At 34.9% G+C, this 26,777-nt stretch overlaps 1 protein-coding gene across 3 annotated transcripts in view; it reads left to right on the plus strand.

Annotated features, from left to right (window-relative positions):
- Positions 1–274: 274 nt before the first annotated feature.
- ANO5 (anoctamin 5) overlaps positions 275–26,777 on the plus strand; it is a 91,916-nt gene continuing 65,413 nt past the window's right edge. The window contains exons 1-5 of one of the 3 annotated variants that reach the window (XM_081278749.1): positions 275–1,222; positions 9,842–9,888; positions 17,964–18,011; positions 20,500–20,541; positions 22,607–22,720. In XM_081278749.1, coding sequence (XP_081134875.1) covers positions 349–1,222; positions 9,842–9,888; positions 17,964–18,011; positions 20,500–20,541; positions 22,607–22,720 — 1,125 coding nt within the window. In that variant the 5' untranslated portion in view covers positions 275–348. The remainder of the gene's footprint in view (positions 1,223–9,841; positions 9,889–17,963; positions 18,012–20,499; positions 20,542–22,606; positions 22,721–26,777) is intronic. The other 2 variants (XM_081278747.1, XM_081278748.1) reach the window with 2 other exon arrangements.

Consider the following 26,777-nt stretch of genomic DNA (forward strand, 5'->3'; position numbering starts at 1 on the left):
AAAGATATGGAAACTGAAGCTTATAGAAATTTGGCCAAAAGCTATGCAACCTTTAAGGAGTGGAGTCTGACTTTAACCTCTGGCCACAACGCATGACTTTCTCCTTTCCCTCAACTATAGAAAAGATTCTGCTCAGCGTCCAGGTAGCTGGCAGTGCCCAGAGAAAAAGTGCTCAGACTTGGGCAGGACAGGTCTGCTGGAATCTTGGAGACCCCAGCCATTCACCGGCGGTAAAGGGGTGGGGTCTCTTTAAGGGACGGGGACTTTTCTCACCCGACAAAAAGTAACTCCCGAACCGGGGAGGGGGTTCTCTCTCGGTGGCACCCACAGTGGGTGGGGGCCAGGCGGATGAATGAGGACCAACTGGCTGAGGCAGCGTCGAGCCCACCCGTGGGGGTCGGAGGAGGGTTCAGAGAGAAGGAGGGAGATAGTCGCGGAGAGCCCGGATTCCGAGGCGAGGGTGGCCCGGGTGAGAGAGGAGGGCGAAGCCTGTTGAGAATGGAGCGGGAGAGTAAAGACAGGCGGAGGGCCGAGGGCCAGGAGGCGGACCGCTGGCGGGCGAGCCCGGCGGCGGCGGGCCCCGAGCAGGAGCAGGGCCAGCAGGTGGAGGAGCCGCGGCCGCGGCCAAGTGGAGAAGAGGAGGCCGGCGCCCCGCTAGAAAGGCGGGAGGGCCTGGAGATGGCGGTTCCCGAGGGTGGGGCGCCGGCGGGTCCTGAGGTGGGAAGTCGGGACGAGGGGCGGGGAAAGAGGTGGGGAGACAGCGACCTAGAGCCGGCGAAAAGGAAGCGCCGGGAAAGCAAGAGCAGAAAGGACTTGAGCAAGGAAGGCTGGCGCCGGGACTCGTACTGGGAGGCGTACACGGAGAGAGCCGAGAGGCGCTACCGGGAGAGGTCGGTGAAGCGCAAGGTCAAGGACGCGGAGCCGGAGTCCCCCGACGACGAGTGGACGTTCCCGCTGGAGAGGAAGGCCAAAGTGCAGACCATCCAGAAGGCGTCGGAGGAGTCTGAGAAGGAGTCGGAGGACAACAGCCCCGAGAAGCCCGAACTTCCCAAGCAAGCCAGGCTACCACTGCCGCGGCCCAGGATCCGTTTCAGTTTCGCCCCCAGGTTGTCTCGCCGCTGGTCGCAGTGGTCGGCCACCGACACCCGTCCCCGCGACAGTGTAATCAACGAGCTAGCGAAGATGGGCGATCCCGACCTCCTGGAAATGGTGGAGCAGGAAGGTAGGACCCCCTTGGAGAGGCACAGGGAGAGGGCGGGCTGCCCGCGTGGACCCCTCCATTCCCCGCACAAGGACCCAGGGGACGTTGGCGGCCCTGCCGTGGGAGTACCGGGGACGTTCGCTGAGTGGCCAGCCCTGCGCGAGACACACAGCAGTAGGGACATTGGGTGCTTGAGCTGGGTAGGTGGGTTTCCTTGTCCCGCGATTTCCTGTGCCACCCTCGTTGCTCCCCAGGACTCCACTGAGCCACTGTGCAATTCTGGGATGCTAGAGTGTGCTGAGCCTCCTAACAGGGCCCCACTGGAAAGGAGGGATTTCCCCCAAGGGAGTCACAGCTTAGAGTGCAAGATGGGGTGCCCTCTCCTGTAGGGAGCTGGCCCTCGGGTCTGTTTGCCTACCTGTCTGCTGATTACCAATCATGGGTGGAGATGCTCAATTATGGGAGGCACAGACCTTAAAGTTTCTTTTTTTTTTTTTTTTATTGGTTGTTCACAACATTACAAAGCTCTTGACATATCATATTTCATACATTAGATTGAAGTGGGTTATGAACCCCCAATTTTACCCCAAATGCAGATTGCAGAATCACGTCAGTTACACATCCACAATTTTAAATAATGCCCTATTAGTAATTGTTGTATTCTGCTACTTTTCCTATCCCCTACTATCCCCCCTCCCCTCCCCTCCCATCTTCTCTCTCTACCCCATCTACTGTAATTCATTTCTCTCCTTGTTTATTTTCCCATTCCCCTCACAACCTCTTATATGTAATTTTGTATAGCAATGAGGGTCTCCCTTCATTTCCATGCAATTTCCCTTTTCTCTCCCTTTCCCTCCCATCTCATGTCTCTGTTTAATCTTAATCTTTTCTTCCTGCTCTTCCTCCCTGCTCTGTTCATAGATGCTCTCATTATATCAAAGAAGACATTTGGTATTTGTTTTTTAGGGATTGGCTACCTTCACTAAGCATAATCTGCTCTAGTGCCATCCATTTCCCTGCAAATTCTATGATTTTCTCATTTTTTATTGCTGCATAGTACTCCATTGTGTATAGATGCCACATTTTTTTTTTTTTATCCATTCGTCTATTGAAGGGCATCTGGGTTGGTTCCACAGTCTAGCTATTGTGAATTGTGCTGCTATGAACATCGATGTGGCAGTATCCCTGTAGCATGCTCTTTTAAGGTCTTCAGGGAATAGTCCGAGAAGGGCAATAGCTGGGTCAAATGGTGGTTCCATTCCCAGCTTTCCCAGGAATCTCCAAACTGCTTTCCAAATTGGCCGCACCAATTTGCAGTCCCACCAGCAATGTACAAGTGTACCCTTTTCTCCACATCCTCGCCAGCACTTGTTGTTTGACTTCATAGTGGCTGCCAATCTTACTGGAGTGAGATGGTATCTTAGGGTGGTTTTGATTTGCATTTCTCTGACTGCTAGAGATGGTGAGCATTTTTTCATGTACTTGTTGATTGATTGTATATCCTCCTCTGAGAAGTCAGACCTTAAAGTTTCTCTGTCTGAGATTCCTTTGTTCCTGGGGACACTACTGTTTTAACAGAACAGCTTTAGTTGAAGGCTAAGTTCTATAGAGAAGTATTTGTCCATTCTTTGCACAGACCTATGCTCCGTGGATCTATTTTAATAAACACATTTTCTTTAAAATGCACTTAGGTTTTTGCTCAGTTTCCGAGACAATAATTTCATAATAGTTTCAATGACAATAATTTCATGTCCTGTTTAGAATTTGATCTAAACCTGAAAAGCAGCTTTTTTTTTAAAGTAATGAAATACACAAGCATACTGTTACTATTCAGTTTTCAGAGACCAAGAAATAGTGTATTATTGCATCCTTGTATCCTTTAAAAACAGCTTTATTGAAATATAATCTATATACCATAAAATTCACCCATTTAAAGAGTAAAGTTCAATTGTCTTACAGATTTTTGTAATCATCACCATAAAGTAATTTTAGAACACTTTCATCACTCCAAATAGAAACTGCCTATACAGTCATTTCCCATCCTTCTCAGTTCCCACCAAAAAAATAGCTTCAGGCAGCCAATAATCTATTTACATTCTCTATAGATTTACCTTTTCCAGACACTTCATATAAGTAGAATCATACAATACATGGTCTGTTGCAACTGGTTATGTATATTGGCATGTTTTTGAAGTTCATCCATTTATCAGTTCGTGATGACTTTTAATTTCTAAGTAATGTTCCATTGTAGAGATGTATCACAATAATCCAGTTATAAGGTGGTGGTCAAATGGGTTATTGAAAACACATATGTTTTCAATTTTGGAGGGTATATTCCTAGGAAGGGGATTCCTGGATCATGTACTAGCTCTGTGTTGCTTATTTTTCCAAGCGTCTGTATTGTTTTATTTTCCCACCAGTAATGTATGAGGATTTAAATTGTTTCACTTCCCAACACTTGTTATTGTCTGCTTTTATTATAACTATTCCAGTAGTTGTGAACTGGTGTCTTAATATGATTTTATTTGCATTTCCCCAATGACTAATGTGTAAACTATTTTATATGCTTATTTGTTATGTATATATATGTGTATGTATTTACATATATTTGTATATGTTTATATATTCTTTGAGAAATGTTTATTTTCAAATCCTTTTGCTTAAAATTTGAGTTAATTTTCCTTTCATTATTGATTTGTGAGAGGTCTTTATATATTCTAGATATCAGTCCTCTTTTTATATATATGACAAATATTTTCTTCCACTTCATGGGTTATCTTCTTTTATTCTTTTGTTCCAGGTCACTTGAACCTCGTGCCCCCACTTTACATTTAAAAAAACTAATTTGAGGGGGCTGGGGTTGTGGCTCAGCGGTAAAGTGCTTGCCTAGCATTTGTGAAGCACTGGGTTCGATTCTCAGCACTGCATATAAAGAAATAAAATCAAGATCCATTGATCTTTTTTAAAAAAACTAATTTGAGGATAGAAGAAAATGAAGCTATAAACAACTCTAAGCTTTGAATAATGACTGATAAATATATTTATTAGGAAAAATAATTGTTCAGTGTTGCAAAAAAACAGTCAAATGGCTTTTAGAAGTATAAAATTGAAAGTCGTTTTCCATATTCATTTGATGGTTTAGGCTTTTGTTGAGATTTATTTCCTGTTTTAATTTTAGTAATTGAAGAGTCTAAATGGATTTTTTCATTTATAGCATTCAGTAATTTTTTAAAATTGATCCTTTTCAGATAAAACTATGAGAGCCCAAAATTTTATTCTTTATTGAAGGAAGAGTGGAGGGAATAAATGTATATGATGAAACTTTCTCTGTATAATTTTTTTGTTTTGTTTTGTTTTTTATGGTCCTGGGGATTAGACCAAGGGCCACACATGTGCTAGGCAAGCACTCTATCCCTGAGCTACTTCCCCACCCTTCTTTATATACTGAAGAAAATATATTTTAATATAACATTATAGAGATTAACCAATACTGTCTTTCAATTGTTTGGAGTCTGATGATTTTACTTACTAGAATCTATACTTAGAACTAATATCACTTTAACATGAAGTCACATGCAGCATAAGTTCATTCTAAGAATGTTTTAGTACTTTGCCCCAAATGACTTGAGTTTTCTCTTTTCATCACAAAAGACTTTGTAATATTTCTTTATTTATTTACTTGAACTTGGGATTGAATTAGTGACACTGCACTGTATAGAGCTACATTCCCAATCCTTTTTATTTAGCCTTGTCTAAATTGCTAAGACTGATCTTGAACTTGACAACCTCCTACCTTAGCCGCCTGAGTTGCTGGAATTATAGGCATGCACCAAAGCTTTGTAATTTATTTATGCTCTCTCATCTGATTTTGATGTAGGTGAGAAAAAAGACATTGATGAATAATACTATATATTTGATGGATAAGTCTATGACTTTATCCTTCCCAAATATCTGTGCCCAGATTTGTTCACAGATCCAGAATCCAAGTTGCAGAGAGTTGTGGCATTGGTGGGAGCAGGGCCTAAGAAGGAGAGTGGACAAGGCCACTCAGATATCTTTTATATTCTGGATGCAAAATTAAAACGTCAATTACTTTGCTGAATTGGCTTTGTTGCCCATTATCTTCTGTTATTAATAGGGTCTTCTGAAAGTGCATTGTGTTTAAGATGTTTATTTTAATATCAACAATCCATTGGATTTTTAGAAATCCCCTTTCAGATCCCTCCCCACCTCCGAGTTAAGTGACACAGTTATAAAAACAAAAGTGCTGGCCAAAGAAAGCTAAAATTTTCTAGGTTCTGGAGCATCAATTTTTAGAAGCCACTTTCATTTCTACATTTTATAGTGTCAAAGGATTTTTTTAGAGTAAGTTCACTTCCTTACATGTAAACCAGTCTTATATGTTATGTGTTGCCTAAATCACCTTCAAAGATTAAACATGGGAGAATTAAACAATTGATTTACATGTAATAAGATTTGTTTCTAGAGAGACAATTAACATCTGGTCTGTTAAATATAATAATGTGAAATTTCTGATTTGTTGCATTTTCCTCAGTCTGTTTTTATTCAGATATTTCTGATTGGCTATTTTCCTACTGTCTACTAATTTTTAAAATGAAATTCTAATGTGAATTTGTAATAGTACACTTAAATAGTTATGTAAACAAACAGTAAAAAGGTCAATGTCGCTGGAATTGAATTACTAACTAGTTGACATTATAAGGAATCTGATTTGCAAGGTTCATGCTTTGATTTATGTACAGTTAGCATTTGAAGAGACAGTTTGAAAGTTGAATGTAAAAAAAAATCTATGCTTAGAATCTATACATAGAACTAATACCTTTGCATGTATATTAAGCATCATGCTTAATAAACCACCTATCATTAAGTAATGTAGATATTTGATTGTATATACAGTCATGAGCTGTTGAATTTCAGTGATATGTTCTGAGAAATACATTGTTAGATGATTTCACTTTGTGGGAACATCATAGAGTACTTACACAAAAATGGATGGTATAGCCTATTATACATCTAGGTTATATTATAATCTTACAGACATTGTGTTATATGTTGTCTATTGTTGACAAAAATGTTATTATGCTAGCACAAAACTATATTTTATTTTATGCTGCTGGTAGGAGTGTAAGGTGAGAAGACCATCTGGTTAATTCAAGAGCTATTTTAGGACTCTAGGTTTGCTGGAGAGTATATTCTTAGGAATATGCTTTCAGTGAAAACTCAGACCTTAGTCTTTGAGCTGGCTTTTCTTTTAGCATCTATCAGATAATTCTCCACAATTATTGGTACCAAACCTTCATATCTCTTGTTTCTACTCCACAAGAAGAGTACAGCCACTTAGAAATTGGAGAAATAGCAAGAAGTTGATTTGGAGTTGTTGGCTTCAAATCCTGTCCTTTCAGATAGACCTGTTTTGACAGTGGTTTGGAGATCATGCATCATCGTTAATGTATCTTCATACTCTGTGAGGGAGTGTGAAAGTCTGTGTAAATACATGGCATGTATGAACGTCTCATTGTGCGTGAGAGAGACACAGTGAGCAATGTATGAGGAAATAAATCTATCCTGAATTTTTCTGCTTTTCACAAAACAATCCACCTTACAAAGTATGCTCCTAAGAAAAGGATCCTCCTTACAAAGTGTACTCCTGCGGCAGTATCAGCAAGGCCTGAAAGGAGAATGTTTAAACTGACATAATGTGAAATATAAGCAGGTGTCAGCAGGGGAAGAGAACAGTTGTTCATTTCAGTGAAAGAAAGGAGTGAGTTTAAAGGTTAAATGTGAGAGGAGGACTAGTAGTGATGGGAGGTTTTCTGGAGGATTCTCTTTTCCTCTTTTCTAAATCCTCAATTAAATGAAGTGTAACAAGTTCAGACATAAATTTGAAATGTTTTTAAACTTTGTTGTTTTCCGTTAAATGGGGCAAAAATAATTAGAGGAAGGAGGGATTTGTGTCTGCAATTTTCAACTTTCTTTTCATAAAAAATGGTATTACAAATGATCAATAAACCTAGCCTTAGACTTGTACTTGATGGATTGTTCTGTCCTTGGAACAATATCTTGTTTGATGCATCCTTCTTCAGTGTAATAGTGACTGTTTTTGTTGTTAAAAAAATGTAACCCTACTTAGGTCAATGTTCAAAGACAATACCTTGAGAGACAAAGCATGTATTTCTTAAAATACTGTTTTTTGCCTATTCGTTATAAGGTATAGTTCACTTTGTGTTGCTATAACAAAATAGTTGAGACTTGATACTTTATTAAAATAGGGTTTAGGGGCTGGGGATGTGGCTCAAGCTGTAGCGCGCTCGCCTGGCATGCTTGCGGCCCGGGTTCGATCCTCAGCACCACATACCAACAAAGATGTTGTGTCCGCCGAGAACTAAAAAAAAAATAAATATTAAAAAAAAATTCTCTCTCTCTCTCTCTCTCTCTCTCCTCTTTCACTCTCTCTTTAAAAAAAAATAAAAATAAAATAAAATAGGGTTTAATCAGATCACAGTTTTTGGAGGCTGCAAGACCAAGATTATGTGGCCCCATCTATTTAACCTGAACACCTTCTGGCTACATCAAAACATTGTTAATGGCATGATGGCAATTGTGTATGAGAGGGAGATATTACATGGCAAGATAGGAAATAAGAAAAAATTCAGGAGCAAGGCGTGCTCTTTTTATAAAATCTTGCTTTTGTCTTAATTTGGGTCACTGAGTATTATGTTAATCTCTTCAAAGATTGTTGCCTCCAGTGGCCTAATTACCTGCCATTAGGACCCAGGAGTTCCACCCACTCTCAACATTGCCACAGTGGGGACCAAGCTTTCAGAATGTGAACACTTGGGGGATACACTTAAATCACATGAAAACCATGAAACAAGAACATCAGATTAGTGTGCATTCCATATTCAATGCAGTGATAGGTGTTCTGGACATTGTGAAGTTTTCAGCTGTATATCAAGGTAGTATTCATGGGAAAACATTTCTTTTGATGGTACTGTACTACATATTTTCAGAGTATTTTAATTTATATTTTTCTCTTTTACATGAGAAATTCTCCACTCAGAAAAGTTAAGCTCTAGTTGGTTAGTTTTCATGTTTCGTTATAGTAACTGTTTGCATTTTAAGATCAGATCCTTCAACAACAACAAAAAATGCAAATAGGAAAGAAATCATTTCAACTTTATTCTGACATGCTGAAACTTAATCCAAAGAAATTTATGATAGTTATTATTAATAAGGAACAGAACCTATCTTAAGAGTAATAACAGTATCAAAATAAGACTATTTGTTGGCCTCTTGTTTATGCTCACACAAATCTTATGAGATAGACATTATGCCCTTTATGAGATAGTTGAGAGCTCTGAACTTTTGCTGTACTCTTCAAAGGAAGGATAGGGAATCTTTTGTTTAGTTTATTAAAACACATCATACACTTTGGATAGTAGTCCCCCTTATTTGTGGGGAATACATTTTAAGACCCCCAGTAGATTCCAGAAACTCAGATAATACCAAGTCCTATATGTAGATTATTGTGCTTTTTTCTTATGATATCATACTTATGACAAAGTTTACCTTATAAAATAGGCAAAGTAAGAGATTAATAATATGAACTAATAGGATAGAACAGGTATAATAATATACTATAATAAAATTATTTGAATATAGTCTTTGTTTCTCAAAACATTTATGGTACTGTATTTACCCTCTTGTGATTCTCACTAATCATTAGTGATTTGAATAATCTGTGAAAATGAATGGATTGTTGTAAACTAAATCTTTTTCATCTATTTAAAATTATTTCGTAAAATGAATTGTTTCTTGGATTCCAAGAAAGTATATAAATGATGGATTTGTGATTTTCTATTTTCTTAGAACATATGTTAACTCTTCCTAAAATTATAGTTATTTATTATGGATGGCCTTTAAGTGATACCAGAATTTTATTTCATTTACCTTGTGATTTTTTAAAAAAATTTTTATGTAAGAAGTTTTTGAGTTGATAAATATTTCATAGTATTCGTCCAAGTTGGAGTCACTAGAGAATAAAAATAAGAATTCTACATTATAATATTTGTTAGTATTAGAAACTTATTTGAACATGTATTTCAGTCCAAATAAATAAGAACATAGCCATTATGACAATATCTGTTTGTTGGGAAAGTAATCTGAACCTGCTGAGAACTGGTATGCTCTGATAGTGTTTCCCCTGAAACCAGTTTGGTTCAGTTCCAAGAAAGAAGTGAAGAAAATATTTAATGTCTCATGCTGAGAATTAGAAGACACCAGTGGACATTCTATTGAATATTTTCTTCTTACTGCTTTCTACCTATGGTTTGATAACTCCATTGATCAAACTTAAGTTTATTTCTTAGTGGATGAGAGTATATCCTACACATCAGTAATTGGTATTTTCCTTTAGATTATAAACAGGTTTTAGCGAGATGTCTTTTTAGTCTGTTTTCAATAATTTATGCCCAGAATGGTCTTCCAGATATTCTCCCAGTATTTTTGCTCTGAATTTCATTTGTTTATTGAATTCCAGTTTTCTCTTTGTGTAAGTTTTTGAAAGTAGTCCATCTGCTGACCAATGAAACATGTTTTTCCATTTCTTTTTTTATCTAGGGAGAAGAAACAGTAAAGAATTCATCTATAGTGTCGAAACGAGTGATGTAAGTGAACTATATATGTATTAACTCCCTTGTATTTAAGAGACAAAATTTACCAAGGCAAAGTTAGCAGTATCCTTCCTATGAACAGTTAAGTCTTTGTACTTTAGTTTATTTACTCAGGCTACATTTTATTTTGTCCTCCAACCTATTCACTTTTTTGTAAGTCCATGTTTCATGCAGATTTAGTAATAGATCTTTCTAGCTATTATAAGGAACAAACCTAAGCATGATACTGAGAGAAGCAATATGAGAACTGGCAGGTACTATGAAGATAATATAGTCCAGTGATTTTTTTTTAATTGGTATAGTTTGCAGATCATCTGAATAAAAAAAATTTTTAAAATGCAGACTCTTGAACCAATCTCATATGACTACTAATCTTTGGGGATAAGGATGAAGTTGTTATGATTTTCTTAAAAGTATTAAATATGATTCTTAATGTCACTATATTTGAAAATCACTATCATAAAGCAGGGTCTCCACAACCAGAGTGATATAATGTGCTACATTATATACATTAAAACATATTGAGTAAGTGAATACATAAATCAAGACAATTGTTTAGAAAATAAAGATCATGAAACATAAGTTTTCATGTCATTAGTGTAGACAGAGGAAAGATTTATTTTATGAGACTGATCCAATTCAAATAATAACAAATATGTTGTTATTTTCATGTTGACATAGTAATAACTGCAGTTACTGCTTCCAGGAAGATGTAGAAAATTTTTGTCCTATTTGTTCTGCTAAGTACAGCTAAAACTTCTGGACATCATATATAAAACAAACATAATAGGACTTTGAAGTTAGAAGAATACAGACCAAAAATGGGCAGCCTTGAAGCACAAGAGAAAAAAAAAAAAAAAAACATGGAGTTAGTTCTTGGGTTTACTCTTTGCTTTGTATGTTGTAGCTGGCTATTGGAGAAGCCAGCAACCAGAAATGCTGACACTGGAAAAGAAAATCTCAAGAAATGCCTACTCTGTATAGGAAAAGGCTGACCTAGGAAGACTGAAAACTCTTAGCCAGTAAATACTTTATTGCAGCCAACACCATGGGGTGGGGTGGGGAATCAAGGCCCCATCACTACCCCCTCTACCAGAGCTTAAACATGGAGGCTAGATTTTCACCCCCAGCTGTTGGTGATAAAGTGCTTTGACTCCCTGTAGTGTTGGTGTCAGAGAATTTTGAACAGAGAGCTGGAAATTTCATTCCCACAGGTGATAAAAGTCCTTTTGACATCTTGTCCCTTTATGGTGTCAGTGGAGACCATGTGAGGAACTGGGACTTCCATACCCAGTAGTGTAAAATGGTGCAGCAACTCTTCCTTGCTGGGGAGGTGACAGAGGTGGTCTGGTGGTAAGTTAGAAGCTTCATCACTGCCCACAGGAAGAGAAGCCACCTCTACCCTCTTCCCCACCATGGTGACAGTGGAGGGCATTTGGGAACTGAAAATGAGGCATTCTTGCTCTTGGAATCAGGGAAGGCCTATGGGTGAGATTGGAGTCTCACCCCAACTGAACAGTTATGAGAAACCCTTCCACTGCTGCCTTCTTCCAGGTCCACAGAGGCTGAGTTTCTATTCTCACTGAGAAGTGAGGCATCACTCTGCTTACTCACCTGGAAGTAGTATCAGCAGATTTAAATCAATAGTTTTAAGACATTATATTCCCAAGTCCATGTTTTTGTAGGAAATGACTCACAATGCCAAGAAATGGAAGAATGAGAAAATATGATTAACAGATGCCAATTTCTAAGATGATATCAAAAATTAGAAGTATAAAGAAGAGTAAAATGGAAACTTTAGAAGTGAAAATACTTACTAGGAGAATCAAGGGAATAGAGTAAGGAATCTATGATATTGAAGATAAAAGAATACAAATTGCCCAATGTGAACAGCAGAGGAACCTGTGGGACTTAACAAAAGTTTTAGCATTCAGGAGAGTAGAGTCCTGAGAGAGGAGAGAGAGAGTGAACTACAGACATATTCAAGAAAATCATAGTTGGAATACCAAAGGGTCAAAAGACATTAAGACCCACAATTTCTAAGAACTGAAGGCACCTCAAATAGGATGATCCAAAAAATTACAGATGAATCAGGCTAAAACTAATTCTTAAAATTGAGAATTAGGAAAAAATATTGAAAGCAGTGAAGAAAAATAACACATTAACTCTAGGAGAAAAGTAATGAAAATGACAGCACATTTCTTATAAAGAATTCAGATTCTGAAGGAAATGGTGTAAAATTTTCAAAAGTATATAACTCAAAAGTATATAACTGCAGAAATTTATAACCAGTGAAATACACTTCAGGAATGAAAATTTCAGGCATAATTGAATGAAGGAAGTCTTAAGGATATTCACAAAAAATAAAACAGAGATTCACAAAACAGAAAATACTATCCTTCATAACATAAACAAAAAATATTTAATAAAATATTAGCAAATAAAATTCAGTAAAGTATAAAAAGAATTGTATGCCATGAAAAAGTGGGATTTATTCCAGTGATGTAAACATCATTTATTATTTGAAAAACATCATATTAAAAAGTTAAGGAGGGCTGTGGCTGTAGCTCCGTGGTAGAGCACTTGCCTAGCATGCGTGAGGCACTGGGTTCAATTCTTAGCACCACATATAAATAAGTAAAATAAAGATCCATCAACAACTAGAAAAAAATATTTTAAAAAGCTAAGGAATAAAAATGATATTTTATTAGAAAAAAAATTGTTAAGACTCAATGTCCATGCATTAAAGACAAAGAAAAAAAATCCTATACAAACTCTCAGAAAAGTAGGAATAGAGGGTTATTTTCTTAATTTGTTAAAGAATATCCACAAAATACCTTCAGTAACATCATGTTTTATAGTAAAGGATAGAAAACTTTCTTCATAAAATCAGGAATAAAGATCACTTGCCATTTCTATTAAAGAAAGTGCTGACAGTCTTGAAATAAGACAAGAAAATAAAAGGCACACGAACAGAAAGAAACAAACAAAACTGTCCCTGTTTGCAGAAAATTTGATGGTCTATATAGAAAATTCCAACAAATATGTTAAAAAAAAAACCCAAATAAACCTACAGCTAGTTAAGTGAGGTGACCAAGGTCATGAAATGCAAGAAAATCATATAGAACTCAATTGTGTTTATATAGACTGGCAGTGAACATATGAAAACCCCAGTTGGCATATGGATTAATGCAATTCCTGTCAAAATATCTGCATGACATCTTGTAGATAGACAGGTTTATTCTTAAAAAATATGGAATGACAAGGAAGTAAGAGATTATCCAATTTCAAGAAATAATAAAGTGGAAGGAATCACCAGTACATTTTATTTCAAGATTTTTTTTAGCTGTATTCTGGGGAGGGAAAGCTATGTAGATTAATGAAACAGAAAAAGAGACCTCAGAAATAGCTTCATATACATACAGCAAAATGATTTTTGCTATAAAAACCAGTTCCAATGAAGGAAAGATAGTCTTTTCAACAAATGTTTCTGGAGCATTTGTGTATCCATGGGCATCCCTGGGAACTTCAACCTAAACTTCACACCTTATAAAAAAATTAATTCAACACTGAATATAGGTTTCAATGTAAAACATAAAACTTAAAAACTTTTTGAAGAAAAAGTAAGTTAAACTCTTTGAAAACCAAGTCATGTTGAAGAGATTTTAAACATAACAGAAAAGCAAGATATATAAGAGAAAAAATGATAAATTGGAATTTGTCATATTAAGTATATCTTGTCCTATGAAAGATCATAGGAGAATTTACAGAGTTATAGTACAAGTTACACACTGAGAGAAATATTGACATATTATTTATCTAACAAAGGATTTGTGTCCATGGTACAGAGATGGTCCCCTACTTATAGCTCAACTTATGTTTTTTTTGTATGATATCATGATATGAAAATCGTATACTTTCAGTAGAAATTATACCTTGAATTTTAAAGTCTGGTCTTTTCTTGGACCTGTGATATAGGGCATGATACACTGTCATTATACTAGGCAGCAGCAGCAAAACACACAGTTACCCACACACTCTAGAGTATATGGTGTTGCTGAGCTGTGATGCTCGGTAGGTTAGGTGTATTAGATGTATTTACATTTTGGAATATTCTCAACTTGTGATGGGCTTTTTAAACATAACCCCATTGTAAATTGAGGATCATCTATAAAATAATAAAAATGTTCAATATTAAAAATCAAACCACCCATTTAGAAAATGGACAAAATATGTGATGGAACATTTTCATAAAGAGGAAATAGAGGTGACAGACAAGCACATGAAAATATGCCCAATTCATCTGTTGACAGACAACTGGTAGGCTGGTTTTTAACTTTGCTATTGTGCACTCTGCTGCTGTAAACATTGATAGGCATGTATCACTATGTAAGGTGATGGCACCTATTTTGAATAACTACCAAGGACTAGCATAGCTGGGTCATATAGTGATTCCTTTCCTAATCTTTTGAGGAATCTACAAAATGTGGTATATGTACACAACTTGACTCCAGGGCATTGTGCTGAATTAAAAAAAATATATCAGAAGTATACGTATTTTTTTTTCACTCCATTTTTATAACTCCCCTGCAACAACATTAGAAACATGGAGGAAAACATAGTGGTTCCTAGGGGATATTGACATTGAGGAAAAGGTAAATGGACAGAAATTTAAAAGGGTTGCATGAGGGAGATCTTTGTAGATGGAATAGCTCTGTATATTGCTTGGTATGGTTCTCATCCAGATGTACATATGTGATAAAAGAACATGGAACTATACACATATTGTACTCATGTTAGTTTCCTAGATTTGATATTTTTCTGTTATTATGTAAGATGCAATCATTAGGGGAAATTGATTCAAAGGTATATGAGATCTCTTGTATTTTGGAAAATTCCCATGAAGCTATCATTATTTCAAAATATTTTTAAAGTGAGTACAACCTTCATTATTTAATGCCAATATTTTCCCACCAATATTCAAGTGCCATAAAAATGAAAACTCTACTTTTCAGTAAATTGTTAAAAAAGAAATGTTAATATAATATTCATCCGCATATTGGATTGAGGCAGAGATGACTAGAATCAATGAATAATTTAATCCATTAGTAATTGTTGGGCTAATGAACTGATGAATGTTTGGGCTACTTATGATAGAAGTATGTATAGAAATTCTAGTTTCGTTATTTCAAAATTGTTTTGTGCATTGAAAAGTTCTTCTGTATTTTCATAACTGCTTAAAGAGTGAAGAACTGAATTCTAGAGTGTTGAGTTACCTCTGATTTAAAATTAATATAGGTCGTCATTAAACATTTTTACAATCTTTTGGAGATAAGAAAATTCATATGAATTGAAAATTTATGATACAAATAGCAAACTTATCAATGACCACTGGAAAGTAACTAAAGATTAATTTTAAGAAGCCAATATTTATTGAGAACTTTTTATCTATTATTTAATTTTGCTGTGTGGATGTCATGGTAAACTTACTCAAGTATACATATGTAGTTAGTTTTACATATTGAAGAAGAAATTTATGAAGACTCTGTAAAGTGAAACTATATAAATTGGTATATTATATTATCTATGAAATTTAGGAGCTGATCATTCCATATTTCTTTTATTTTTCCCATTTTTGCTTAGATTTTTATTGGTGCATATTATTTACACACAATAGTGGGTTTCATTGTGGAATAGTCATATAAGAATATAACATAATTCACCTGACAATATTACTTCTTTAAGAAAACTATATTATGAACCCTATGTAAAATTGAGCTATGGATTCATCCTGGTTCTGGGATTTTCTTTGCTGTTGGATTACAATTATTTCTTCTATCTCTCTCCGTTATTGGTTTATTGAAGTTTTCTATGTATTTCTGATTGAATGTTAGTAGCTTAATAATAATAAATAATAATAAATTATAAATAAATTATAAAATCCATATGTAAACTCATACGAACACAAACACACTTAGTCGAACAGAATACAGAACCCAGAAATAAATCCAAAAAGATAGAGTCATACAAATTTTGACAAGGGCTCAGTCTAAGAGGTCTCAGTGGGAAATGGATAGTCTGTGCAGTAAGTGATTCTTGGAATACTGGATTTCCATGTAGAAGAATGTTTTGGGACCCTTATCTTAAATCCTATGGCAGTTACTCAAAATGGATAAAATAGATGAAAGACTTAAATGTGAGATCTGAAACTACTGATCTTAGGAAAAAATTTCCTGGAAATTGTCCTTGAATTTTTGAGTATCACAGTAAAATTCAGGTTACAAAAATAAATAAGTGAATGGTACTACATCAAACTAGAAACTTCTTCACAGGGAAGAAAATAACAAAACTGAAAAGGCAATCCGTGGACTGGGAAAATGATTACAAACCACATATTTGATAATGTGTTAATATTGTAAATTTTACTCTCCAACTCAAAGGTAGAAAAACATGTAACCCAGTTTTAAAAAAATGGGCAAAGGACCTGAATGTCTATTTCTCCAAAGAAGACATAAGAATGCCCAAAACGTATATATATAATAGTGCTAAACAATCACTAATGATCAGGAGAATGAAAATTAAAACCATTGTGAGATCACATTATATTGAATACCTTAAATATACATAATGAAATATGCATAATAAGTTAATTCAAAATCAGAAAATTCCTATGTAGAAGTTTTGTTATTTTTTTTTTCTGAATTTCAATCTCCACATCTTTCCTATTTAATATTCCAAATATTCAGAATGACTGACTTCTCTGTGTCTATGATGATTTATAGCTTCTGAATAGTGTCCCATTTTGCTACTAAAGTTTGTATTACGTATCCATTTATTCATTTTGTTTCATTTTGTACTATTTCACTAAATCCTTTGATGGTTGGAGTCAGGAAAGAAGGCACCTGAGAAATGAAGGTTATTGCCACTGTTGAGGGAAATGTAGAATTGATAACAGTCTTTTGCCAAATAAAGAGGTCAGTAAGAAGGGAGATAATGCAATACGCAGCAAAAAGTAGAAAAACTCATTATTTTATTTTACATTTTGCAAGCTGGAGATATAACCACAGACTTTGATGGAAATCAGACCAAACTTATTTTTCCTGAAGTGAGAGATTATAAGGTACTACACTGGTTGCTTTTGGAACATTTCTTAATTTTTTTGTACTCTTTTATAAGCAAAGTAACTGACCTTTCTGTAGGATAATTTTTAAAAAGTGATAAAAAATCAATATACAATGAAAATATACTATGGTACTATACATTTTATTTGTAGAGACTGCTATTTCAGAATTGACTGATTAAGATATTCCTTATTTGATAGCTGATATATTTAGATTTTCTAGTGAAAGTCATTCACAGTCCACAAGTTAGAATCACAGGTAAGTGGAATAGTATTTTTAGCAAGTCTTTAATCATTCCCACTACTTTTTGTGTAAAGTTATATTGAATAAAGTGCAATGATAATTTACATGTGTTCAAAATTATCTCTTCATCCTCTTTAATAACACAAAGAGATCACTTCTTCCTGGCATGGTTTGCCACTTAACTCCTACCAGATTGCCCTATGTGTGTTTTATATAACTACAAATTCTTAAGAATCCTGATGATACCTTTTTAAAATCAATGTTGTAAAGCAGAAAATACCAATTAATTCTGCTCTTCTGGTTGATCCTGTTCAAAATTCAGTGCATTCGAAGAATAGAGCTTCTGGTTATTTCCCTGTAAAATTATTACATTCTTAAGCATTTCTTATGTCACATATTATTTAATAAAAGTACTTCCCAAATTATCATTCTTTCACAAAGATCCATTCCTTCTCTTTATACAGAGACTTGTATACACACAGACACATACATAGATATCTAGATCCATACATGTACATGGATATATATGTATATACAAAATTTGAGGTACACTTTCAGGAGTTTCATAATTCACTTGAGTTCCCATTTTAGTATCTGTGCATAGGAAACCTTAATTTTTTTTGTTATGGAAATTTAAAAGTTCCACTTGCTTGATGGACACTATTATTGACAGCATTATATCTCCCCCCTCCACGCTATTAACAGAGCCTGAACAGCGCAGAAACCTGTTTTCTCATCGATGAAGAACGAATGGTAAGCAATTGGTACTAACAATGGCACACCTTGCAGACTGCAAGGTGATGCTGTCTTTCCCAATGCAGTCTTTTTGAAGACCCTAACACATGGTATTTGATAATTCATTACTTTTGTAAAAATACCTTATGTAGGGAAAATAACATCAGTCACACTAATGAGAATGACATATTAAGCATAGCATTTTACTTGCATTTTAATAACTTCTAGTTTGCAAAAGAGAAAATGAAAAGTCCAATGAGTTTATGACTTGATCCACATCATTAGTATGGGTGGTTAAAGGATGGATCCTAGACTAGAGCTAAGATTATGGTATTTTTTTGTCTCTTTCTTAATTTTCTTTTCTTTCTTTTTTTTTTTTTTTTTTTTTGTACCAGAGATTGAACCCAGGTGCATTTAACCACTGAGCCACATCCCCAGCCTTTTTATTTAACTTGCTAAGTGTTTTAGGACCTGGCTCAGTTGTTGAGCTGGCTTTGAACTTGAGATCCTCCTGCCTCAGCCTTCTCAGCCTCTGGAATTACAGGCATGTGCCAACGTGCTTGGCTACAGCTAAGTTTCTGATACCTAGTTTGGATTTTTTTTCTGTTACATCACCCTTCTTATTTATAAAGAGATGCCTAAAAATAATCATGAAGAAATACAACTTATTTAAAAATTAAATTTAAATACCAATTAAGAAGTCAGTAGAGAGACTCCAAATTTTTCACTCTGCAAATAAAAATGCCATTTTGGAAGGTGGGAAAATAAGAGTTTCAACATAGATGGTGGTTTGTTTTTTACCAGGGTCCTAAGCTTTAGTATTCTGAATGAGGATTGTGGAGATGATCAAATTAAAATAATTGAAATTTTGTTGGTTTACTATTTATTTTTGGTTTTGGAATCATTTACATGGTTTCAAAGTTGAAAACCACAGATCAAATAAAGTATTATGATGTCTAAAGCTTATAAAATTTATGTGTTTTTCCATAAGGAAAACCAATTGAAAAATTATTTAACTGTGAGAACATATTGCTAGGGTCTTTCCTAAATCCTCTGAAGTGGCAGGTGCAAGTAAAGTGCCCTGAGGCTTAGACTTTATTGACTTGAAGTTAAATCCATCTCAGTTGAAAATGAGAAATAAAGCGTTTTCAGAAAAAAAGTTTCTTCCTTCTTTAGCCTCTCAGTCCTTCTGAGAGTTTTAACTATTTTTATTTGGTTCAATTCTTAAAAGGCTGTCCAATAGGCTACAATGAATACCCATGGGGGTAAATTTTAAGCTACTTTGGCCAGTATATCTTTCTATATCAGATTTCTTTATTAGAAAATGAAGACACATGCGATCCTGCCATATGTTGCCAAATTCCACCCCATCTATTCTAATGAGAGTGCCTGTCTCCCTACAGCCTTGTCAACTGGGCTGTCATGCCTTTAGATCTTTGCCCATTTGAGAGCCTCTTGAGAGCTATTTCAAATTGTTCAGTATCCTTGCTTTAGTTTAAATTTTCATTTCTCTCTATGTGAGTGAGATACTAATTTTTCAATATTGAAAGGTCATTTTAATTTATTTTGCTCTATAATTCTGTTTGTCTATGTTTTCCACTTTCCTGTCTGGCACTTAGGCTTTTCTCTTATCTCTTGATTTGTTTTTCTTGTCTTTTTACACACAAAACTGCTCATTACTTTATAGAACAGGAATTTTCACCCACAATGGTCACCAGTTGCCTAGGTCCCCTCAGTCTATTCCAGAAAGAGAATAGTTGAAACAAAACTTTTTATTAAGAACTGAACCCCTTCACTGGTAATTTTGTTGGATTATTATTCTTTCATGACACTGTAAGGTATGCACAATACTGGCCTTTTTGTGCTGTTGATTTTGTTTTCTTCCAGATAACATTGATTATTACAGATATTTTAAAGACATTTCATTGGTATTTTACATATTGGTATTTTATCCATGATAACAGAAACTAGGATACAATTCAGCATTTCAGTAATTGAATGACTTTTTCTTTTCTTCTGTGTTTTAGGAAGTTATAGAAAATTTAAGAAATAAACCCTGAGTAAACTTTCCACATTATATATCATCCGAGAATATTTAATGTTAGTAATTTTGCTTTCTTTGTCTGATGTATAGAGGCATATTTAAAGAATATATATTTTTGCTTTATATTTCAATTATTGCCATGTTTCAGTTCATTATACCTCTTTTTTTCCTTAATTCAATTTCACAAACATCTTTCACCTACATTTTCTTTACAAACAATTTAGGGAAATTTACTTTGAAGTAATTTTTTATTATTCTTTCCCATTTTTTCTTTCTTGTTAACCTTTTACCCTTCAGCTTTAATATCTCCCTCCCCCCCCCTTCTCTTTCTCTCACACAAACACACACATACCCACACAACACAGAGCAATCACACTAAAGGTTTGTTTAATACTGATTTTCTGTTTTTTAAACTTTTTAATCCTGAGTAAGGTTGCTAACTCCCTGTTGATTGCTTCACAGCCTGCAAAGCGATTCAATTTGTTCCTGAAGCGGCGTCTTATGGTAAAACAGTGTTGAATGATGTTGCTTATGCTCTGGATGGCTCAATTTTCTTCCAATGAATACTATTAATATGGGTGGATTTTATTGCCAATTCCTACTTCCCTGACAATTGACATTTAAGAATGGTGATTCTTAATCATTGATATAATGAGATCTATGTACCCTCTTCCTAAAAATGTATATGAACACACACACACACATACACATACACATATTAAGGCACAGAGAGTTTATGTAGTTAAGAGGTATATGAACTCCTGTCAGGAATATAGGTCATGAACCTCAGAATAAACCCATTATTCAAAGAGAATTCACTCCGGACGTTTGCTTAATTATAGACATTTCTCAGAATCAAATATAAACACCAATGTATGCATATATTATAAAATATGGTCTTTGTGTCATGTTTTGACCAAAACAAAGACAAGATGTGTTTTAATAGTATTCTATTATATGTAACAGAATTATACATTTTTGCCCCAGTTAATTTTAATCAGTTTTTGTTAACAATATTAAAACATGTGCCTAATGGTGATTGCAAAGACACTAGTGATTTTTTTTCTGTATTTTACAAATATGTTACAATTTATAATCAGTGTTACGTATGAGAGAAAGTTGGGTTGTTCTAGAACTGTTCTTTGTGGACTTACATTTAGCTTCTATAAACAAAATGATCACTTGTAAAAATAGTAGTCATTTAACAAACCTACCATATAAAATGTGGCTGTAACAGAATCAGAGCAAGAGGAGTGTTTTTTTTTTCTTCTCTATCTCTAAATTTGTACTTAGACTATACTTAGTTTGCTTAGTTTTTTCATCCCACTTAGCTTCCATAAATTTTGGGGAATTACATAAGATGGGCTGATATTATGATGATTTATAAGAGTGCCAATGCTTTTTTGTTTTGTTTTCCGTTCTTTTCCTTTTGACTGATTTATAATCAAAGTATACCATATAACATATAGCAATTTGAGTTTTCTCAGGTTATTTTACTTTCTTATAGGAAAGAGTAAATGATTATTCAGTTCTTCATATGGTGTGCCAAAAACTCAGACATAACTTTGGAGTTTCTACATTTTAATTTTTGGTACCATAAAAGAAAATCAAAAACTAATAAAACCACCAGTTATGAAAATACAGACATCTAGTTCTCCATTTGCAAGTTAGCTTAATCAAGTAGAAAATGATCACATGGACATCCACTGCATAATTTATTTGCATGATTCTAAATTTTACATGCGAACTACTAGAAGTATCAAGTATTACATATTGCATGTAGACTGTAAAGAAGACTAAATGAGTCAAACATGAAATCTCTTTTTTCTAAGCTCTGTAGTACTTTTTTTGCTGTTTTGAAAGGGAAGGAATAAATGAACTATACAACATATGAAACCCAAACTTGTAAATTTGATTACAATAGTGAGATAATTCCATAAATTTAAACAAAAGATTGATTGTAACTCACCCAAGATCAATGGTGGAAGAGAGATTTGCATGAGAACTTATTTACAGTGAGACCAACTAGCAGGCTACCCGCTTTCTAATTTTTAACTGTGCCTTGATTTTATTCTTAATACTTCAAAAGTTGAATTAAAAACTGATAATTATATGAAAATATCTGGAACTATCAATCAGAAATTTATTTTCTTATAGTAAGATGCCATTAATTGGTCTGACATTAATCACATCCTGGAAGAAGTGTGTAATCATCGTTATTTAATGAACTAATTGGTATGTTTAATAAGTATAATAAGACTCTCTGTGCATTTTGGGATTAATATATACATATGTTCATTTTATAATTTGGTATAGTTGCAGCATTGTTGTGTGTGCATGTAGTTAATATTCTTACCTTCCTCCTGAGTTGTTTTTATTTAACCCCCCTTATGGAATTTCACTTTATAAAGTGAGCATTCTCTTCTAATGAAAATTCATGGTTATTTGCCCTAACTTATTATTTTAAGATCAAATATAAGATGGTAATCAACTTTTAAATAATATCCTCTTACGTTTGCTATTTGAGAATAAACAATATTTTTAAATATCTCATTGATGTCTCCTGCAGTTTCAAAAAAGGGCACAAAGCAAAGATTCTATCTTCTTCCGTGATGGAGTCAGGCAAATTGATTTTGTGCTTTCCTATGTTGATGACATAAAGAAAGATGCAGAGTTAAAGGCGGTAAGTGCTTATCTAGAGAAACAAGAATAAAAGAGATGCCCATTCTGTATTGTGATGTAGATGTCCACATTGAATTATGTTGTAAATGTGAAAGTGCTCTGAAGTTTTCTTGAAGGCTGAAACAGTGAGCAGATGGCAAAATAAGCAGACTACAAATGGATGTTTAAGTCAATTTTATTTGCGAGGGGGTAGTTTGGAGACCAACTTCTTTTTCTTCTTTCAAATGATTGATATATGTTTTACCTAGCTCACTGTAGACATTAAATGTCTTAAAATATGAGATTGTTTGTGAATATTGTTTCCTTTTTGTATGAAGTTCTCATTTTCAAAATGTTTGACTAATCCATCTGATTTGAAATAACCTTCATGTTGTGATCTATTCCCTACCCTATTATTTTCATTGTAACACTTATCATGTTCTCAATTTATTTACTCATTTTTAACTTGTTTATTGTCTCTACTACCCATAAATTATGTTTATAAGGCCAAGTACTCTGTCTTATTCATTGCTATATACCCAGATACCTGGAATGATAATTGGAGTGCAATTAATATTAAATACTCAAATGAAGTACTAAGTTAAAGTGCAATGATAACATATATATGGATGTACATATATACACTCACATTTATTTACATACTTACAAAGTAAATGTCATGCGACTAAAGCTGTTATATATATCCGCAAGAATATATGACTGTCTAGTCCTGTCTCCTTCTTTTACTCTTTCCTTATCTGGTGTGGCAGTTCTCTGAAATTCATATACTGTTATCTTTTCATCTCTTCTCTTAATGTTCCCTTCATTCCTGGCTGTTCGTTGGGGTAGTCATATCAAGTGGAGGCATTTTTCCTTACTTTCCCTGGAGATGAGGTAAATGTTGCTCACCCATTTGTCTTGTTGATTACACTGTATTTTCCCTCCCTTGTTCCTCAAATTCCTGAGTTTTGAATTTCATCAAATTGACTAGTGCCCCGCACTTGTCAATTGTCATTTCTTGGACTCTGGTTCTTCCCTTTTTATTTTTTTACAATTTTAGCTCCTGCTCACTTTCTGTATTTCCTGCTCACTTTCAGTATTCAGTACTCTTTTTTAAATCACTTTTGATGTCAGGGCATGCATAGAGGATTATTTTGTTCCTTTGGACTTTCTGTTTTTTGAACTCCCTTCTTCAGTCATCTTAGGCATTATTCTCTTATTCACTTCCCTGAAACTTGTAACTTCCCTGAGAACTGTAACTCTTTATAATTTCATTTCACAGGTCAAATGTTTTAACCAGCTCCTCAAATCTTCTAACCTATACCCTTCTCTTTCAATCCCAGGACTAGATGAAATATAATTATCTTACCACCTTTTTTATTGCTATTTATCCCCCTTTTCTGATGTTTTTCTAGCTTAATTCTGATGGTCAACAATTGTAACCACTCTTATATATGACATTAAGTTCCTTGCCCCTCTTTCAAGTATACTTACTTGAGAAAACAACCTTAATTAAACGCAACTTTTTACTTTCTAAATGCCCACACCCATGCAGAAAGAAAACCGTACTTCTTAGACTTCACCTTATAAGGTGCCCATGGACCATAAATAAGTCCTTAGTGCTATATGGCAATAATATCTGACTTCCTTATTCTATTGTCCTCCACTCTCCTGCTTGAGAACTTATTTTTTCTTACACCTCTACTACCTCCTTCCACATTTCAAGCTAAGCAGATCACACTTTTATACTTTACTGAGAAACTGCTGCAAGAAGAGAAATTCTATAAGTTTCTATCATCACATCTCTCTAGGAACTAGCATTTTCAACTGTATAGTCTGCCTGCCTTCCTGTTACTGTAGAATAACTACTCATCCTTCTATCTAAGGCCAGCATCTCCACATGTGCCCTGTAGCTTATTTCTTCTTACTGACTCTTCAGAAGTCACCATGACCACCCTTAGTTTTTTTTTTAATTTTTAATTTTTTTTAGTTGTCGATGGACACAATACCTTTATTTTATTTATTTATTTTTATGTGCTGTGAGGATCGAACCCAGTGCTCCATGTGTGCTAAGCACATGCTCTAACACTGAACCCCCACCATACCCCCCCAGGTTTTTTGATCATTAGAAAGACTCACAGGACTTAGCATACAGTCATGTTCATGGCTGTTTCATTACAGTGAAATAATGTAAAGCAAAAACAGCAAGGAGAAAAGGCTCATGGAATAAAGTCCAGGAGAAAGCAGGAACAAGCTTACAAGAGTCCCTGGGGCATACTTACCTTCTCCAGAAACAATATATGACCACAAATATAAAGCATTGTGTACTAGGCAAAATCATTAGAGACTCAATGCACTTAGGCTTTAATAGTGGGCTGGTAACCTCCTCACATTCTGCCTAGGGCATGTCCAAATCCCTTACTCCCAGAATAAAATTTAGCATAAACTACTCTGCTATACAAATGGTTTCAGCATATTGAGCCACTCTTATCAGTTCTGGTATTGAGGAGAAACCTCCAGAAAACCAAGTCCCCACACTCCAAGGATGACCTTTCCAATGCTGCAGGCAGGATAGCACTTTCATGTCTATTATATGAACTCTTTTCTTTACATCTACTTAAGAATATTGTTCCTGCAATTCTTTCCTTTCTCTACAAAATCATATTTTGTGTTGTTTTTTTACTGAATTATTTCCTTAAAAAATAAGCAGTTAATTTTTCTACTTTGAGAAAACAAGCAAAACCAGGAGAAAAACTTTCTTGATGCAAGTTTCCTTACCAACTATTCTCCAGTTCTCAAACTCTTTTTTACCCAACACCTTAAACCTCTTCCTTTCAGGCCCTCATCCCAACCACTCTGTGCATCTCCACATATAGAGTTCAAGTCTCAGCCCCCATCATACTAGACATATTGCAGTTTGGCATAGTTGATAATACCCTTTCTTATGTATTTTCTTCACTTAGCTTCCAAGAATACATTTTCTTAATTTTTCTTCTTTCATTAGTTGTTCCTTCTCAATCTCTGCTGGAACCCTTACTCTTGTGGTGCCACAAGAGACATAGTTCTTAATCCTTATCTTTTTAAACTTCATTGATTTCTCTGATGATATGATTCTGTTTGCTAGTTGTAAAACTGTTGTGCCAAATACAGAGTTTCCTTTTCCTGTTCAGAGTTCTCTCCCAATAATGCACAACTCAATAACTATTCTGCATTTTTATAAATGCCATAGACATCTGAAACTCAACAGTTCAATTCCTATACTTCCCCTAAAGACAGACCCATCCATAAGTCCTCCCCATCTATAATTATTCATCATATCCTTCAATTTTTGGAAAGGATATAACTTAAAATATACTGTAAATGCACCAGTTCAATTACTTTTCCTGTGTTTCTATAGAAAGAAAATTCTGTGAAAATTGGATATCAACCATCATTCATTTTTTAAAAAAATATGAAGAAACACCTAAAATGTTCATTCTACTCTCCCACATGATTTTACCCTAATAAGCATGTTTTATTATTTTTTAAAATAAATTTGTTTATTTTAATTAGCCATATATGACAGCAGAATGCATTTTGATTCATTGTAAAACTTGCATCACAACTTTTCATTTCTCTGATTGTACGTGATGTAGCATTGCACCATATACATTGCACAGTCTTACATGTACCTAGGGTTTTAATATCCATCTCATTCCACCATCTTTCCTGCTCCCATAGCCCCTTTCCATCCCTCCTCCACCTTTGCCCAGTCAAAGTTCCTCCATTTTTCCCATGCCCCCCTCCCATATGGATCAGTATCCACTTATCCGAGAAAACATTCAACCCCTGTTTTTTTGGTATTGGCTTACTTCACTTAGCATGATATTCTCCAACTCCATTCATTTACATGCAGATGCCATAATTTTATTCTCTTTTGATGCTGAGTAATATTCCATTGTGTGTGTGTGTGTGTGTGTGTGTGTGTGTATATATATATATATATACACATACACATACACTACAGGGTTTTTTTTATCCAGTTGTCTATTGAAAGACATCTAGATTGCTTCCACAGTTTAGCTATTGTGAACTGAGTT

Source organism: Spermophilus citellus (assembly GCF_964194105.1).
Source record: "Spermophilus citellus genome assembly, chromosome: 2".
In the NCBI taxonomy this organism is placed as follows: domain Eukaryota; kingdom Metazoa; phylum Chordata; class Mammalia; order Rodentia; family Sciuridae; genus Spermophilus; species Spermophilus citellus.